Raw genomic sequence first — 18,275 nt, 5'->3', positions numbered from 1 at the left:
ACAGACACAGGTAAAGGTATTCAGAAAAGTGAACAAGTATATCCCAAGAACAACACCTTTCAACAATCCAAGCATTCTTAGATAGCTGAAGGGATTCTTGCCTTGAAGATATATGTCCTCGAATACACTCATGCAAACACGTAGGCACACTCATTGTTAAAGACAGCACGTACACATTCAGTCACACGCAGGATAAGTCTGAGCCCTTCCTGTCTTCTAAGACGTGGCCCATCAGATAGGATTCTGCGTGTAAGGTCCAACCAATAAAAAGCCCAAATATTCTATTAAGTGTAAATCCTCTCCGCTGGTGGAGCTCGTGGAGTGAGATTAGGACTAGACAAACACTGCCAAGCAGTCGTGCCCACACCGGGACCACTGCCAACAAGAAGCCCCACAGATATTGCGGTGTCACCGTGTGTGCGTGTGTGCATGTTTGTGTGCACAGGCAGCAAAGAACCCCGATGTGAGCATTAGCAGGCAGGGGGATGAACAAACTAAAGCTCTGATACGTGCTGCTCGGTGTAATGGGAAGACTGTGTCAGGGATCTGAGTGGGTTGCAGCTGCAACACACAACCTTTGTTCTGTGTGCATGTGTTCATACGTGAGTGCGTGTTTTTCTATCTCTCCTGGCCCATCTGCAACGAAGCGAGAGTATGCCTTTGTGTCCATATTTGTATTGGTGCACACGCACACCTGTGAACTTCTGCAACGGCGTAAACGTACGCATCTATTTTTATTTGTGGGTTTTTAACATAGGAATTCATTCCAATTTACTTTACTGCGGAGCTGACTTGTTAGTTTGTTTAGCCGTATCACTGTGGAGTCTGTGTTTATTTAGTAATGGTAGCTCTGTAGCTCTTCTGTGTACGGCAAGCACAGACAGCTGCAATGTTTTAGGCAGAACAGACAGATTTCTATCGCTGACCCTAAGGCTGCTCATTAGAATTCAGTGCACCTCTCCCAAATCTCCCTCCATCTCTTCCTCACTCCCCCTTTACTTTCCTCTCTATTGCTGCCGTCTTTTTCCCCCCCCTCACTCGCTGTAGTACACATTGGAAGAGAATGCTTAGAGCTTAGAGGTGAACTATTGGTCAGCCATCATAACAATGTCTGTGTGAGCCGCATACACAGCAATTCACACACACTGACAACTGCCAGAACATACACAAAGACAACCAATGGCAGTCAGAGAAAAGTGGCTAACTGGGTAAAGAAAGCGGAGCAATTACCGGCTAAAAAAGCCAGCTATTTTTCTCAAGTGTTGTCAGAGACCGAAACAGAGGTAAAAAGAGAGTGAATATTGAACTTGCATTTCGTCAGGTAGACATAAACACAAGTCAATGCTGGAGTCTCAAATAAGTGCTGGAGTTGCTCCAAAGTTGGGTAATATGGAGAAAATCAAATATCACAGAAGGCCTCTCACCATAGCTACTTTTTTGGACGATATATTGTCCTGGAAGTGATTGGTATAAACAACATGATTGTCGTTTTATGCCACTGATATAATGACAATAAAATAGCATACGAATGCAAGTAGACCCTTTCAAAGTAAGATAAACATTTTAAGTCTTAAGAGTATTTAGAAAATGGAATCAAAATATGAAACAACTGACCATCTTTAAAAAAAAAAAAAAAAAAAAAAAAAAACACCTGTTAATATATACAAGACAGTATAGAATTAAAGTACTTTTATAGGAGTGGCCCTACTTAGTTTAGACATGATGCAATGGCCAATAAAAACAAAACCAAGTGATTCCTCTTGCAACTGATAGACAAGCTAAGCGAGACTCCAGGAACACTGCAGTTGCCTCCATAAAATGGCTGGTTTGCTGTCGAGATAGACAGCCTGACAACTGAGTGGTCTGTTGGTTGATTTATGGAGTGGAGGATCAAGTTCTTCCAGTGGCGCTCCGAAGGGGGACCGTGGCCTCTTGGTACATTTGGTGGCCCTCTAGCCCCTCAGGCAAAGGTAGTGGCTTCTTGTCAAACTGCACAACTTAAAGCATCCCTTGTTACCAACTAGGTCTTCATAGCTAACGCTCCAAAGTTATGTTAAATTTTGGCAAAGGAAGAAGAAGTGGCATGGCCATTTTCAAACATGTCCCTTGAACTCTCACCTTAAGACCTCTGAATGATATGGGATCTATTGGTACCTATGGCTCTCTCCTAAGCTTGAGAAGGCTTGTTCCCAGTAAATGTTTTGTTCCTTACAGTCACTGTACTCCTTCAATCAAAGTATATTTGTCAGTTTAAGAAAACGAACAACCAGCCTATTTGAAGTACAATAAATTGCCTAATACATGTTGATGGGGATACAAAACACATTAATACAGGATTCTTATGGGCATCTTAAGTATATCAGTATGTGACTCCTTAATCCTCCACACTGACATAGTTTTCAACTAGCTTTTCCACTTCAACAGCATAAAGGAATTCCCGAAATTGAGAAATGGCCTTTGGTTTTGGTGTGCCACCCCAGAATTTTTGGTGAACCCTTTTGGCCACCTCTATGAAGAAATTCTAGGTGCACCACTGGTTGTTAGAGGGTAAAACTACACATGACTGACTTTATGGATCATTGCCAGGGGTTGGCAAGCTAACACCTATCAGGACTTTACCTCTTCCACTCCAAAAGTGCAGCTGCAGGTTTCTGGTAAGCTATGCCATGTCATCATTTAATGGTTTTATTTTTCTTCTGACTCATGCAAGTAGGCCGAGGAAGGGAGAACTGCTGCAACCAAGGGTTGGTCGGGAAAGCCAAGATGATGCCAGACTAAACAGCAGGGTTTCCCGACCAACATTCATAAGTAAACAAACACGGGTGTAACCACAACGGGCAATTTCAAAGTCACCAAAATGACTGAGGTCATGTCTATATATTGTATGGAAAGTTGCTAACATAATTATTGTGACAGGAGTATATCACAATGTTTTTGAACAAATACCTCAATATGGATATAAGGACATTACTGTAGGGTTCACTATTTCTGCTTTCACAAAATATTTACACAATGAAATTTTTTATAAATAATCATCAGTAATGTAGAAATAAGGACTAAGTTGGCAAAGGACAATACTAGAAGAGCTAGTACAGTCTGGTGAGTTCAGAAAACCCAGAAAAGGCAACACTTGGGATATTACGATATCCAAAATCTAAGACAATATCTAGTCTCATATCCCAGTACAATATCAATATATTACCCAGCCCTAAGTTGCTCTTTGTCTGCTGGATGTGAAAGTAGACAATTATTTGCTAAATTGTAAACCAAACCAATGTTAGTCTCCATCAAATCGATTTGGTTTTGATGTTTTTCCTAGTGGTCACAAATTGATTAATGCAGCTTTAATGTTGTTTTTGTTACGCTACTGCTGATGGTATTAAAACATAGTGTCATAACAAATGTAAAGAGCACAATTAGTCTCACTCACATACACACACACACACACACACACACACAAAGGCTTAAAACAACACGCTCAGATAGAGAACACACTCTGATACATTAATTGCTAATGTTTGCTTCATCCGTTCTTAAGTAGGCATTTGTGTGTGTGCGTGTGCCCACGTGTGTGTTTTTGTGTCGGTGTTATTGTCCCAGGCTAATTGAGCAATTCCACAGTGGGAGCAACGGAGTTTACGGTCACGGCACGACGTGCTCTCCTGGAGCAGTTAGAAAGCCCCCACTTTCATAATTACTCTGCTTTTATCTGTGCAGCAGCTAGAACTACTCCCAGACGCATACAAGCACAAGAGGCACATACGCTGAAGCATGTAATGTTCAGATATTGTATACAATATCTGAACATTACAAGCACAAGAGGCACATACACTGAAGCATGTAATGTTCAGATATTGTATACAAACACCCACGTTCACCTGCATATGTGAATGCTTGCTGCTGCACACATTCTTTACCCACTTGCATTCAGTGAAATTCTCCTTTTCATTCTTTATCTTTTTGAATTTGGAGTAGGAGGAAACTGTGTGCTGAGGATCTTGCAAAGCCATCCCTGGGAAGACGCATTGAGCCTGTCATAAACTATTGAATTCAGTGATACCTTTGAGATGTACAGATGCCTGTTCGGATCTGCCTATGTCAGTGTGCAGTTATGTGTGTAGGTGGTTGTAGTTTATCAGCGCCAGCACCATTTATCTCCCAACAATGATTTTATATTAGATTTGAGAGCTTTGGCTAAGAAAATGTGCTGCGCTCACTGTTTTGATTTTCATGTTATTTAAGTACAGATCCCAAACCCTTGTCTCTCTGTGGCGTATTCGTACGTGCATGCGTCTGTGTGTGTGTGTTTGTGCGCATGTGCTTGCATGCTTGACTGCACATGTGACTTGAACAAACGCCAACACTGGTGGCCCTGTCTGTTTGTCCCATGCAGACGTTCTGTGAGTGTGTGCCCAGCTCCTCCCAGCTCAAACATCGCTGGTCAGACTCAGAAACTGCCAGGGAGACCCCGGCCAAGGTAAGGCCCTGTCACAACAACGTACTGTGCACGTGCACGCGCAGGCAGATACACTTGTACACTCACACACCAGCATGTACTTTTGTTTCATGTCTTATATCAGAATTACATAAATAGCAATAGCTACATTTAAGGATGGGTATCATTAGGATTTTATTGATATTGATGATACTTATAAATACTCTTATTGTTACTTCTCACCATGAAAAAAAAGACATAGCATGAAAAGATATGTCAAGATTCAACAGTTACTTTATTATATCTTGTGTGAATTCATATTTTTACAGTGTTTCCCTGGTAACACCAAATTCTGTTCTTAAATTTCAAACTTTAAAGTAGAGTGCAGTAGAGTTTCTTTTTATAGCTTACTTCCAAAAATGTCATCAGTTACGTTTTGAAATCCACATGAACCACTCTGCACATCAGCATGAATTAGATCCACTGCACAGCACTTATTTAAAAAGAAACTACGTCACTTTAAAAGATGGTTCACCTGTTACTCCCGTTAGTTCCCTCTTCCAAAGCAGTGGTAAAGAACATCAGGCGCAAATGCCAGGAGTTGAGTTTTCATTAACACAAAATTATGACTGGCGTGTAAACTGTGTGCCAAATTAATCACGGCACACAAGGCCAAATTGCCACTTAAGTTACCATATGACCAGTTGCTGAAAAGCAGCGTAGCATTTACAAGGCTGTTTTTTAAGTCTGGCACAGTGCTCACTCCACATAAAACGCTACATTACATCACTTCCAGCAAACTTCACAGAGGCTCAACAGCATCACCGTTCTGTTTTAACCAAAGATTCTCTGGTATAGCTCAGCTACAAACACAGAAACACCAAATCCATCAGCATGTTAGCATGCTGTTAACTATAAACTAATGGGTAGCCTCGCTTACCTGTTCAACTGACTTTAGCAGTTTAGATAACGGACACTCGATTGTCCTGCTGTTATGATAGACATGCAAACTAACGAGTGTTGCCTTGACTTGAAAAGGCTGAGACAGACATTACTTTTTTATTTATTTATTTTTGGCAAATCCCATCAGCATCTGAGCTGGGAGGCTATACTGAGGAGGTAACGCTAAATTAGGTCTCTGCTGAAGCAGGCAAACGCTGCACTGCTTCAGAATATTTTATTTGTTGTAGGTGTTACCCAGTGTTGTGCTAGTTATTGACAAAAATAGTAACTAGTTACTGTTACTAGTTACTTCATTAAAAAGTTAGTGACTCAGTTACTTAAACCAAAAAGTAATGCGTTACTGAGAAAAGTAACGTTTTAGTTACACCTGTCAGACTACAACTTGACAAAACAACTGAACGGTATAGGAAACATGCAACTGTCTTCTACAGTGGAGTTACTCGCTGTCAGGCAGCTAAACGTTTTACAACTACGGTACTTGGATACAAATATGGAAAATGACCTGAAGAGAACATTTGTAGAGCTACATGATGATGTTGAGTCTGTCGCCCACTGCAGACATTGTCTGTCCACAACAAGAGCTTCCTCTGGATAACAATGGATATCACGTCACTGGATGTAACGTTACTGGGACTAAAAATCTACAGTAGCGCTACCGCTTAATGTACAGCACTGTGGTGAGGCCAGCAGGTCGACAGTGACTTCAGAGATGGTGAGAGAAGTGTTTCATTAAGATGCTCTGGTAAGAATTGTTCATATACCTCTATCTGACTTGACTATCTCTTATTGTTTAGGGCTAAAATGTTTTAGTGAAAGGGAACTTCAGGTTGTGAAGGAATACTACATGCTGCGTGCCGTTTTAAACCCTGGCCAAAAATAATGGAGTAACGCACAGTTTGGTAATGGTAACTGAGTTACTGAATTTAAAAACTAACGCGTAAGAGTATAAGTTACTGCCAAAACTAATGGCATTACTGTAATGTGTTACTAATAACGCGTTACTGCCCAACACTGGTGTTACCCCTTGACACGCCTTCAAGCCTTCACTTTCTCCTGGAGAGCACAGAATATAAACATGCAATTATGCAATGTCAAATATAATTTTGCAGCTTTGTCATCATTAGGGGATGTTCAAACACCAGGTACATACATAAATACTGATAGCAGCGCCGCCTATCCAGGAACTTCAATCAATCAATATTTCTGTACTGACCAGTCAGGAAGTGGTACCAATTTAGTTCCTGTTCTCAATACCCAGCCCTCACTACATTAGGGGCTTTATTGTGATAAACATGTCATACTGTTAAAACTAAAATTTCAGCAGATGTTGCATTATCATTTTTATCATATCTTTTTTTTCCCTCTGAATTAGAACACTGTTCATTAACATATTACCCATTTGTAATGCAGTGCTTCTCAAATCAGAGCGCAGTTTCCATTAGTTTTCATTATCGATCAATCTGCTGATTATTATTGCAATTAACTGCACGGCCTATGAAATGGCAAAGTAGTAAAGAAATGGTTTTCTTGAGTCAAAGGTGACGTCTTCAAATAGCTTATTTTCCGACCAACGGCCTAAAAAAGATGTTTAATTTTATTATCACACTAAGACAGAACAAGAAGTCATATTTGAGAGGCTGGAGCCAGTGAATATTTGGCATTGATGCTTGAACAATGACAAAAACAATTAATCGATTATGAAAACTGTTGCTGATGTATTTTCTCTTAATTGTATTATCGATTAATTGACTCATTGTTTCAGCTCTAAATCTGAGTTTGACTTGGACTTTCCTGTCAAACTGTATATTGTTGGTTGTATAGGTTCCAGCAAACATTGATCGGGGTAGAAGTGGATGAGTCAAAGAAATAGAAAGCAGTGTCCTGTATACAAAATCCCCCTTTTGCTTCATCTGTGTACTGTGTGTCCTCTTGTATGTATCCCACCACCTTCCTTCCAGTAAAAACCAGGGCACACCATAAATAGTGACTTGCTCACCTGCCGAGGGGATTAGGTATCATCGACGACGCTTTTTCATCACAATCCGCTTTTTCCCTGCTTTGGTGATGGCAATGCAAAGGATTATTGCACATTACACGTTACATTTTGCCACGCCGCAGCAGTGATGGCACAGCCTCAGCTCAAGTACCAAACACACAAGTATTAGACAAGTTTAGGCTCTGCGAATGCTTTGAACTCGGCAGCGTGATGATGGCTGCACCAAGAAAAGGAGCTTGATTGCATGGCATAATTTTGGGACAAGCTATGTGTTGAATACTGATGTGAGCGTATTATTCAAGCTGCAGGTGAATGTGAATGAAACGGAAGTGGGATTGGTGAAAATCCCTCCATTTAAAATTGTTGCATTAGGCTTGCTATGCGTACATGCGCCATTTCAGCATTTAGAGATGTTTGTGCCATTCTATGAGCGCTAGTTGGGTAGCATCAATGTGAAACTCTCTGTGTGTATACATCAGCATATATGTGTGTATGTATATTTGTGTTTGAAGGGGAGAAAGAGAGGAAGTGAGAGAGCATGCAAGACTCCTGCTGCTTTCCTGCTTATCTAATGAGCAGACAAAGCCTTTTGTCCAAGAACTGTCTGCCAATGTTCCTGCGTGGGAGGACAACATCATTTTCATAGAGAAGAATTCTCTCTCATTCTCTGCCTCTCCTTTTCCATCTCTCCATCAGAACATCAGAATTCCCCTGTTGTCCTCTCGAATCCCATGGCGTAGCATGAGTGGAGACAGGAGAGGATCTCAAAGTCAGTCACTAATTACAGAGAGGGCTCCTGCTGTGCGATTGAGAGAATCATTTCCAAAAAAAAAAAAAACAGCGTTTAGAAGGCGCTTGCGTACCATTCTCAGTGTCATTACCCTCCTGCTACTCTTTGGGCTGAGTAAGAGACCATATGTTCCCTTGAGACATGAAGCAGGTTGCTGTTTTTTTTTTTGTTTTTTTTTTTTGGACCATTGGAAAACAAAATAATAATAGAGAGGCAGCAGCTAAACCTCCACACATCATTGGCATGCTGACTTTTTCTTTCTTCAAGCCATTCCCTCTGGCTTCATGTCAGTCTGACCTCAGAAAAAGTGGGGTAGAATTGTCCCAAGCTTGTTGCTGGGTCAGTGAAACCTTTCTTGCAAGTCTATTTATAAACAGTATCATTAGCCGTGTGCTTTTTCCCCTGCACTGCCTATAGGTGCCACAACCAATGTGCTACCTTATCTGCAATGCGATCACCAGAATAAATGTTGGCATTGTACATTTCTGCTAAACCACTGATACATTACAAATGTACGATACTGTTCAGTGGTTATGTTGGATATTCTGTCTGTTTCAACAGCACTATGGTTAATGTGTGTCTAGGTTTAAGAACCACTTGGTTAAGGTAAGGAAAAGAATCTGTTTTGACTGAAAATACTTGTTTTTTGTGGCACAATCTACACACAGTGGAAGCACAGGGGTGCCTTGGTAAATAAACAACAACAACAAAAAAAACAGCAGCTTTTTTGGCACTATCCTGGCAGGAAATGCAGTGATGTCTTGGTAAAACAACACCTTTCTTGGCACAGCCATGGGTTGCCAAAAAACACTGACATTTGGTAGCTAATAAGCCAATGGAAACACAGCAGTGGGTCGCTAAAAAAACAACTGCTTTTTGTGGCACTATCCCCAGTGGAAACACAGCCATTGGTCGCCAAAAAACAACCGCTTTTGTGGCACTATCTCCGCAAGAAACACAGCAATGTCTCTGTAAAAACAGCAGCTTTTCTTGGCAGTAGCTTGCCTGGAAACAAAACAATCAACTGCCTTTCTTGGAACAATGGAGACACAGCCACAGGTTGCTAAAAAAACACCCATGCTTAGTGGATGAAAAGCCAATGGAAACACAGCGATGGGTTGCTATAAACACTGGGCTTTATTGTTTGCTGGTCTCGACCAGTACTCTGCAGCTTCGCGGGCATCTTACTGAGGTGTCGAGCTATCCACCATCCCCTCCACCTCTGGATGACAAAATCAGCTCATATACATGTAATCAGAACTATGTCACTTCAGAAACATTGATATGACACATGTAATGAAGAAATGTGACATGTCCTTGGTTTGCAAACGTGTGCACTGCCAACATTTTTGTCTGGCTATTGGGCTGTTAACTGACTTCAGTTACCTGCAGGATTATGGGGGCCAAGTTGTAGTTCAGCTAGTTTCAAAGGGTAAGGGGAGTAAATTAGATTTCCCAATCTATGTAGGTATGCTAAATTACTCTCTGTAGGTTTTCAGCAAGTGACAGAATGAGGATTAAGCCAACCTGATAATGATTTCACTGACCAAGTGATCAACAAACTAGCCGACGGAGTGAGTTATAGAACTGCTGGTCAGAGCTAAAAACCATAGGCTTCATCCCACAAAAGATCCTCACATACCGCATCAAATAAAAAACAAAACAAATGAATGAATATGGAATATCTTTTTTCAACATTAACAATGCCGATTGACAACAATAACTGCCCACAACCACCCTGTGGCCCCAACCTTCAGACTATTTTCAGGTCAACAACATACAGTGAATCTGCTATGGAAAAGATCAGACAGGGCCAGAAAGAAGTATAAAAACTTTAGAACAGCCTGGACAACTTTGCAAATGTAGTTCAATGTCATACACCTAAGTTAGAAGTAGTCTGCATTTCCTGCTATACTGTCATGTTCTCTTGGGTGACGTTAGAAGCTCATGGTGATCACAAATCCTTCAGTGCCTTTTGCAACCACAGAAGAATCCATCTCCTGCTATTCAAAGACCCTCGTCCTACACTCAGGTCTCTTTTTGAAAGACAGGTTTTCAGATGTGTGCCATGCATCTTTCGTCACATCCCTTCCAAATTCATTCCTGCAGTGCTTGAGAGGTCTGCCCATTGCACAAGATATTTTAAAGAGGTGGGGCCAGAGGGTCAAGGGGGATCAGGGGAGGCTGGGGATGAAAGCGATGGAGAGGGCTAAAGGTAGAGGGGCAGAAGTCTCAGGAGACAGGGGAGGGTCAAGGAAAAAGGTTGCAATGCTCAAAGGGTGATTTGTTTTGTCATAAACTGCTACTGAAGGAGGACCATAACTGTCAAAAAGTAATTTTGTAATACAGACTGACAATCCCCGCAATTTCAATCCTATATTTCAGGCAAACTTTCTTCCTAATTTTTTGCAAGTCACAAATTAGTCCGATTGGTGTTTGATGGAGGAGGAGCCAGTCAGGACATTATTGACTGTCCTCATTCCCTTATAGCTCGATGAAGGTCTGCAGTAGAGGAGGAGCGAGTGAGGTACACACATTTTGTTTGACAGGAAGAGATGGCACAGAGTGGTCTGAGAACAACTAAGGTGAAAATCATGAGGTCTGTGAATGCAAAGCTTTGTGGGAATAAAATCTAAAAGTGAGCTGTCAACACTTGTTTACTATCTTTAGGCAAAAGGGCAAAATAAGAAACAGGTTTTGAGAAACATAAAATGCATCAATGTTGAAATTGAATACTTAAACTGTAATATCATATCTGACAGCCCTGATTGGGTGGATGATAGTGGAGACCTGTGTGTCCTTACATCCTGATGCTCACTCCTAATAGGTCCATTGTTTTCATGTTGCACAATTACAAATTACATTTTTGGCATTAATCGACATCACCTTTGTAAGATTTGATGCCCTCAGTGTTTTTCAATCACTACACTAATTGTTAATACATTACACACCTGTACTGGCATACTCAACACATTCTGTTGATCAAATACTCATTGTACATGAGAAATCATGGATGAGAGCCTGTTTTCACTAAATCTGGACAGTTCACACCATGTAGGCATAATAACATGGTGTGAACTGTCTACCTTTGATCTTAAAAAGTTACATTGATTGCGACACTGACAGCACTTTAAACAACTTTAAGAGTATGAATTAACAAATAAGATGCTAAAATAAATCTTAAAGTCGTCTTACCTGCATGGTTACTGTATGCAGGTGCTCCTCCTGCATTTATGGTCTACCGCGGGCCATTTCTGGGCTCTTTGGTTTCCCACAAAGTTAAGTGATCCAAAGGTTTTTGTTTTCCAAGATCTGCTTTCCACTTTAAAACTCAAAGAGTTTGCTTTCCAGAGGTTGGTTGCAAAGTGAGAAATCAGAATGGTCTGAAGGCCTCACATATATGACCTCGGCTGGGTCATCGTTCTGTTTGGGCTGCGGTGCGTAATGAATGCAGAGGAGGAGCGAGGACCTGCATGCATCTGTTTTTTTGTGTTACTTTAAGAATACTTGAAGATTATTGAGAGAAAATTGTAAGTTTTAGCGCGTGAGGATTGAAAAAGGGGGTGGTAGGGGTGGTTGAGAGGAGGAGAACAAATTACGAAGAGGAGAGTAAAGTCAAGAAGTAGAGAAAATATTGGGGAGAAGAGAGGAGAGGAGCATTTTGCCTGATTGTTGCAACTGAACATAGGCCTACTTTGTAGATTGAAGGGTATAATTGGTTAATTTTCCAACAGTGTTGTTCAATTTTGTGTAAAGATTTTTGTGATTGTGAGTGGTTATTATATAGACCACAAAAGCGTGCACAATGTGGCGTTGTTGTTTTTTTTGCTGTTGTTGCCTGATATAAATAAAAGAGGAATGGAGAAAATGAATGTGTATGTGTAGCAGCTGTTGAGTGTTTATAGTGTAGATATTTAGACACCTCATATGTAAGCTAGACAGATATTTCCCCTGCTCATTACTGTGCACAAATATACTGTATGTGCTTAGCATAGAGTTTAATAATAACTAGATACCGGATGCCAAGATGGCGCCTGTTCATTCCAATGGGGTTGCTTGCCCGGCACATTCACCAAAAAAGTTTTCTAGCTTCTGGGTATATGTCTGTTATACGTGGCCCTCTGAATCTGCACAGTAGGCCTTGCGTGTCTCCTGTTGGCCATGCCCATAGGTTCCTGCTAAGCTCTTAAGGCCCAGACACACCAAACTGACATCAGAGAACTAGTGGCGACAGGAGCCCTCTGCTGCATCACCTTATATTGCCTTTTTTTGGTCAAGAAGTTGCACATTAACATGCCAAAACTAACAGACAGCAAGCACGTATGTTCTGTGCCTGCCTGAGAGGTGTGAGGTGAGAAGTTTGGTGTGTTAGGACCTATAGACTTTACATTGTGATGATGTCACAGATTTTTTAAATCGCTTTTCTTGGCTTAAGGAAAGTTTTACAAATATAAAACCACTATGGCTCAAAAATTCAGAATAAAAAAGAATCATAGCTGACTTTGTTTGCAGTTTGAGGTGTCCTGTCAGCAGTTTTACAAAAGGGTTATGTTTTTTCAGTGGTGGCCTACCAGGAAAATGCTTTTTGGGCCACAGGGTTTTTTTTCTGCTGCAATACCACATGTGGCCACTGGGAAGAATTTGCTGCAAGGGTGGGTTTCCTGGGGACCTGATACCCAGGCCTCAAGAAACCCTCTGGTGCTGGCAGATAAAAACCTCCTGTCAAGGTGCACTTTGTGTGAGTACAATTATTATTTTTATGGGGTTTTTTTTGCACCAGCATTTTGTGCCTGCAAAAAAATGTGGAAGGGATGCCCTTTATTCCACTGTAGCACCTGCCCTACAAAATGTCTGTGCACAGCACCATATCTCCTGGAATTTAAATTAACAATCAGTATGCTAGCAGTGAGTATTTAGTGCAGTGCCCATGATGGTTTCCACTGATGTCTTGGCTCGCTGGTGACGGAGCTCAGTGAACCCCTCCTAATGTTACACTGCAGCCATTCTGCAGCATGACGCTATTATACACATTATGTACAGCACAGACGACACCCTGACACACACACACATTCATACACACTTACATAGAGAGCCAAGCCCAGTCAAAATCACTCAGCTGCACCTGCACTCAAACACACAGGGGAAAGAAAAAAAAACTGTTTGACATGCAAAGAGAGATTTCATCATGCAGTCAGGGTCTACATTTTAAGTTAGAGCAAGGATACAAAAAAAATGTTATGTTTGGCAATGCTTCCCCGGAGCTCTTTTCTGTGATGATGCATTTGGGTGAAAAAACAGGAAGAAGTGAGAAGGTTCTGACAAAGTAATCCAGTTTTTTAATGTTCAATATGTGCATGTACTTGCCTGTCTGTAACAAGTATTAGGCAGAAAGAGTTGTGTGCAAATTATGTGTGTGTGCCCATGCATGTGTGCACATCTTCAAATCCATTTGGACAAATAGAGCCTTGGGGCAGTTTGCAGTGACAGTGCTTCCGTAGATGCCAGCGGTGTCCTGAAAACAGCGGCCACAGTAAAGTTGGCCCCTGCAGAATAACTATAATGCATTAATTAAATCAATGTGCTCCACACGTAGATCCTGTGAAATGGATTTTTATAACACAGGAGTAAATGAAAAATAAATCAATAAAACATGCAACACGTGATGAAAGCAGTCATTCTCCAATCACCCACTCTGTTGAAACAGCTTGTCTTCTGAGATTTACCAAATACAGTTCTTGTTCAAATGCAGTAATCTACCACATGCATCTACTGTGTTATTTACCAAGTCCATGTGTGCTTGTTGTTTGCAGTGGGGGATAGATTTTATAAATCACAGCTAAAATATATTTTTGTGAAGCTCAGAAACAGAGGCATCCAGCAGAGACTCGCCAGGCCCAGCGAAATTTGCTCGCTGGCTCCAGGCCCCATATGTGTCTGCCCATGTGAGTTGTGAATGAAGCCAGGGGGTTACAAATGGGACCCATGTGAGAAAACCATCCTCTGGCCCCACATGAACCCCTTTTGTGTGCATTTACTTTGGCTCATGATTGGACCGACGAGGGCTACAATTGAGGCCCATGAGAGAGAAATCATCCTCAGACCTCAAATAGGTCCCTTTTTTGTGTGTGCCATCACTATATGGGTTAATAATTGAGAGCTCATATGGTTTCCACATAGCGTACGCCATGCACACTTGTTGTGCACAGAGCCCGTATTTCGGATGGACAAGCTGTCGGGGCAGTTACAACTTTTTTATTGTGGGTAAACGCGGCAGATAGGAGTATTTCCTGGACAACACAATTGATTTTCTTCGCATTAAAGTAACCATAAACCTCTCTCGTAAAGCAGACCATTAGCTGTCTATTAGTGTGCTTCACTTTGCTTGTGCAGGCAATTTACATATTAATGAGCTTGCACTCACTCACACTTTCACATGCAAACACACGCTCACACACACCTGCCCACATATTCTCACAGAGGGAACATTCTCCGATGCAGAAAAAAAAATCAGTAAGAGATCATATGCTGATTCATTTGGAGGAAGATATGGGGGAGCCAAGCATTGTTAATCATGCATAGGTGGGCCATATTGCTCGCTCCTATTCATTGCTAGTTCTCTTGACCTGAGTGGAAAAATGTAGCCGGATCATAAAGGGCCATCATACTGGCCTTTTATAGTCCAGTTAATGGAGACCATGTTACTGGTAGAGGTTGGCTTTTTTCCTCTAAGAGGATTCTACTCTCTGTGCGTTCATTTAAATTCTATAGGCTGTCTGAGTCTCTTTTTGTTTTACTTTCTCTTCCTGGCAACCATTGTTTCAGGTTTTTATTGTTTTCCTTCCTGCCTCTGAAATGGAAAGATAGTGCTTTGACCAGAGGTGTCTCAGGCTAGCTTCCTCAGTTTACTGCACCACTATGACATTTAAAGGATGTTAAAGGATTTTGATTTTTAAGAGGACTGGCAGTTGAAGGAATCTACATTATGTTGCTACATAAATCATTCAAAACTACATTCTGACAGATGGGAATATGTTTATATTGCTGAGTACTGAGCATCTGGCATTCAAAATATCCCCAGTGATGGATGAAAGTAATTTCTTTTGGAACAAGGCAAGTTTTTAGTATTCTAGCAACTTTGATCCTAACATCTACTTTTTCTCTTCCTTCCTTATTTCCTCCCTTCCCTCCCTCATTCCCTCCTACTCACAGAGGATGAGCTGCAGCTACCTGCTCTGCACTATCCTGCTATTCGTGGCTGTATTGCTGGCTGTCACCGTAACTGGCACCATCCTTTTTATGAATCACTACCAGGCCCCACCCATGTCTGATGGCCTACCCCACATCTCTACCAATCAGGATGAAGCCAATGCCCTGGTCACTGTTGAGAGAGGCGATGGCTCTCGTATCAACATCTTCATCGATCCCAACTGTCCCGACTATAACAGTAACTTTTTGCGCCTGGAGGGTGTGCAGACATCACTGCTCCACTCGCTAACTGACCATGATTCTGACCTGAAGTCAGTGAAAGGCCAGGATCGGGCTCTTCTTGTCAATCTGGCTGAGGAGGTGGCGAAGCTGTCAGCACACGCCGGGCAACTGAAAATGGACTATGAATCCTTGCGCAGGGGGCAGGGCAGCCTGGGGCAAGACCTCAACACGCTGCAGACGGAGCAGGGACGCCTCATACAGGTGAGACACATACACACACTGACACAGTGGACCTCATTGTAAGGTCATAGAGAGTACACCAGCCAGGTCAGAGCGCATTGAGGCACAATATAAAACAAATAAGACACTGATAATGAAATTCCAGTTGTATCTTTCCTCACATTTTGTTTTATATTTGCAACGACTGCAAAGACTGCCCCACAAGAATATATTAATATGTAATAGCACATCATTTTATCCCATGATCATTATCATGACAATAAAACAGCAAACAAGAATTTAATTCACCAGAAAAATGCCAAAGCCAAAGCCAAAGCCAAAGCCAAATATGTAGGGCTGAAATAATGATCATTGAAATCATTTGAGATCATTGAATTGTTCTCCCTTCTTTTTTTTAAGTAGTTTAATGTCAATTACTAGTGTAATCAAAAATAAGTCTGGAATGGTTAACATGTAATATTTTGCATTGTTGTTCGATCCTGGCACGCAGCCATGAATTGTGCCCACTTGGTTGATAGCTGTTTAGATGCTGAACTGTGGCTTGAAGACAACAAAGAGTTATGTACCAACAACCTGTGGCTGTATTAATGTATGTCCTGAGGGTATGCAGAGAACTGGATACAGTGTTAGAGGCAGAGTGCAATTCAGTCCTATAAAAGTTGCTCAGTGGCAAATTTAACTTCCTGGGTGTAAATTTCCCGGATCTTCTGCGTCATTGGGCCCATAGAGTAAGTGCACTATAGACTTTGAATTCTGCTGGCCAAGCAGGCCACTTGTGGTTTAGCCCTTTGCTAATTTGAACGGAGGTCAAATGTTTAAAAATTCAAATCTGTTCAGGCTTAATGGATCAAATCCCGATTGTCACTGCGTGTGGATTGTGACGCTCCAAAAAATGGAACCACTGATTTACAGACATGTCTTCCCCAATGTAAGTCTATGGGGAAAAAGTCTTTTTGAGCCTAATGGCATCACTTGACAGACCAGGAGGTTGTAGTTACACGATTTGGCCACTATTCCAAATTGGCTTCAAAGTCTAACACACTTCCTGGGGGCCTGATGTACGTACGTACAATTGCCTTGAACATGACATTTCAAGAACGCCTTAAGGGAATTTCCTCAAATTTGGCACAAACATCCATTTGGACTCAAGGATGAACTGATTAGAATTTGGTGGTCAACGTTAAAAGGTCACTGTGACCTCACACAGATGTTTTTGTCCATAACTCAAGAAATTTTACACTAATTATCACAAATTTTCATACAAATGTTCAATAGGATAGAATGATGAAGTGATTGCATTTTATATCCAAAAGCTCAAATTCAACTTCACTGTGACATCATTATATTGTGCAAAAACACTTCTCTGTCTATTATTCAACATCATTACACAGGAACAGAAGGGGAGACATTTAGTTGGATACTGAATTGGTGACACTAATCTTGGCTACCCACCTCAAAACTGTGGTAACTGTATATAACGTATGTGCTGCCAGGTTAAAGACACGTGTGAAGCATCTATGTTTTAGAATTTGTAGCTTTTGCAGCAACATACATATTTGAAGTCTACTGTCACGGCTACATATGAGTCTGGACAGACATGGGTGTAAACTGTAACTGCAACTAACTGGAGGCATACAAACATGAGGTGCTAATTCTAATTCCTTTGGCTTTTGTGGTTGAACATGGGTGTGATTGGTTGAGCAGTAAACAGATGAACCAAGTGCAGTGTGCCAGACTCACTGCTGGAGTCATGACTTTAAGTACTGTACAGAAGCGCTCAAGGACTGGATTGTGAAACACCTATCAATATATATTGATTGTGAAACCACCTTAAGACGTGTGACAGCTAATTGGACTTGAAGTTGGTTTCATTTAGTCCCTTCCTTTTCCTGACTGCAAAATCAAAACGCCATCATTCACTAAGCCAATGCCAACTTGACTATTTTAATTTCTTTTTACACTGTACAAGTCGAATAACGGCTAAATTAAAGTGCAAATAGGCCTCATGTTTCACTGAATAGAACTAACACAGTCTAGTGCTTGAAGATGAGGTCACTGGGGAAAAGATGCCCATCATGGTTTAAAAAACAGAACAACTTGCACATTAATTCAATAAGATAACAACATGTTTCCCCTCGATGTGTAAGACAGACTCCGCATTGGATGAAAACATGATTAGACCCCCTTTAGTCTCACACTGTCCACATTGATTTATTGACGATGCATTTCCTAAATGTGCGTGGAAAATCTTCACACCACATGCTCTTTTAATTTTGGCCCATCAGACTCCGTCTCTCTATTCTGCAGTAAATAGATTTCATAGCTGCCAGCCATACAGCTCAAACAACTGAATGCATTCTGCTTCTGCCAGTCCTTTCTTTAAGCCAGCTCTCTTTAGCTCAGGGTTCAGCATTGTTTTGAAA

The 18,275-nt window shown here is 41.3% G+C and overlaps 1 protein-coding gene across 2 annotated transcripts in view; it reads left to right on the top strand.

Moving 5' to 3' along the window:
- fibcd1b (fibrinogen C domain containing 1b) overlaps window positions 1-18,275 on the top strand; it is a 152,762-nt gene that overhangs the window by 35,113 nt on the left and 99,374 nt on the right. Inside the window, exons 2-3 of one of the 2 annotated variants that reach the window (XM_033647333.2) lie at window positions 4,394-4,477; window positions 15,394-15,873. In XM_033647333.2, coding sequence (XP_033503224.1) covers window positions 4,394-4,477; window positions 15,394-15,873 — 564 coding nt within the window. The remainder of the gene's footprint in view (window positions 1-4,393; window positions 4,478-15,393; window positions 15,874-18,275) is intronic. The other variant, XM_033647334.2, reaches the window with a different exon arrangement.

Source organism: Epinephelus lanceolatus, chromosome 19, assembly GCF_041903045.1.
Source record: "Epinephelus lanceolatus isolate andai-2023 chromosome 19, ASM4190304v1, whole genome shotgun sequence".
Taxonomy (NCBI): Eukaryota; Metazoa; Chordata; class Actinopteri; order Perciformes; family Serranidae; genus Epinephelus; species Epinephelus lanceolatus.
This window is presented reverse-complemented; position numbering and strand designations above follow the sequence as displayed.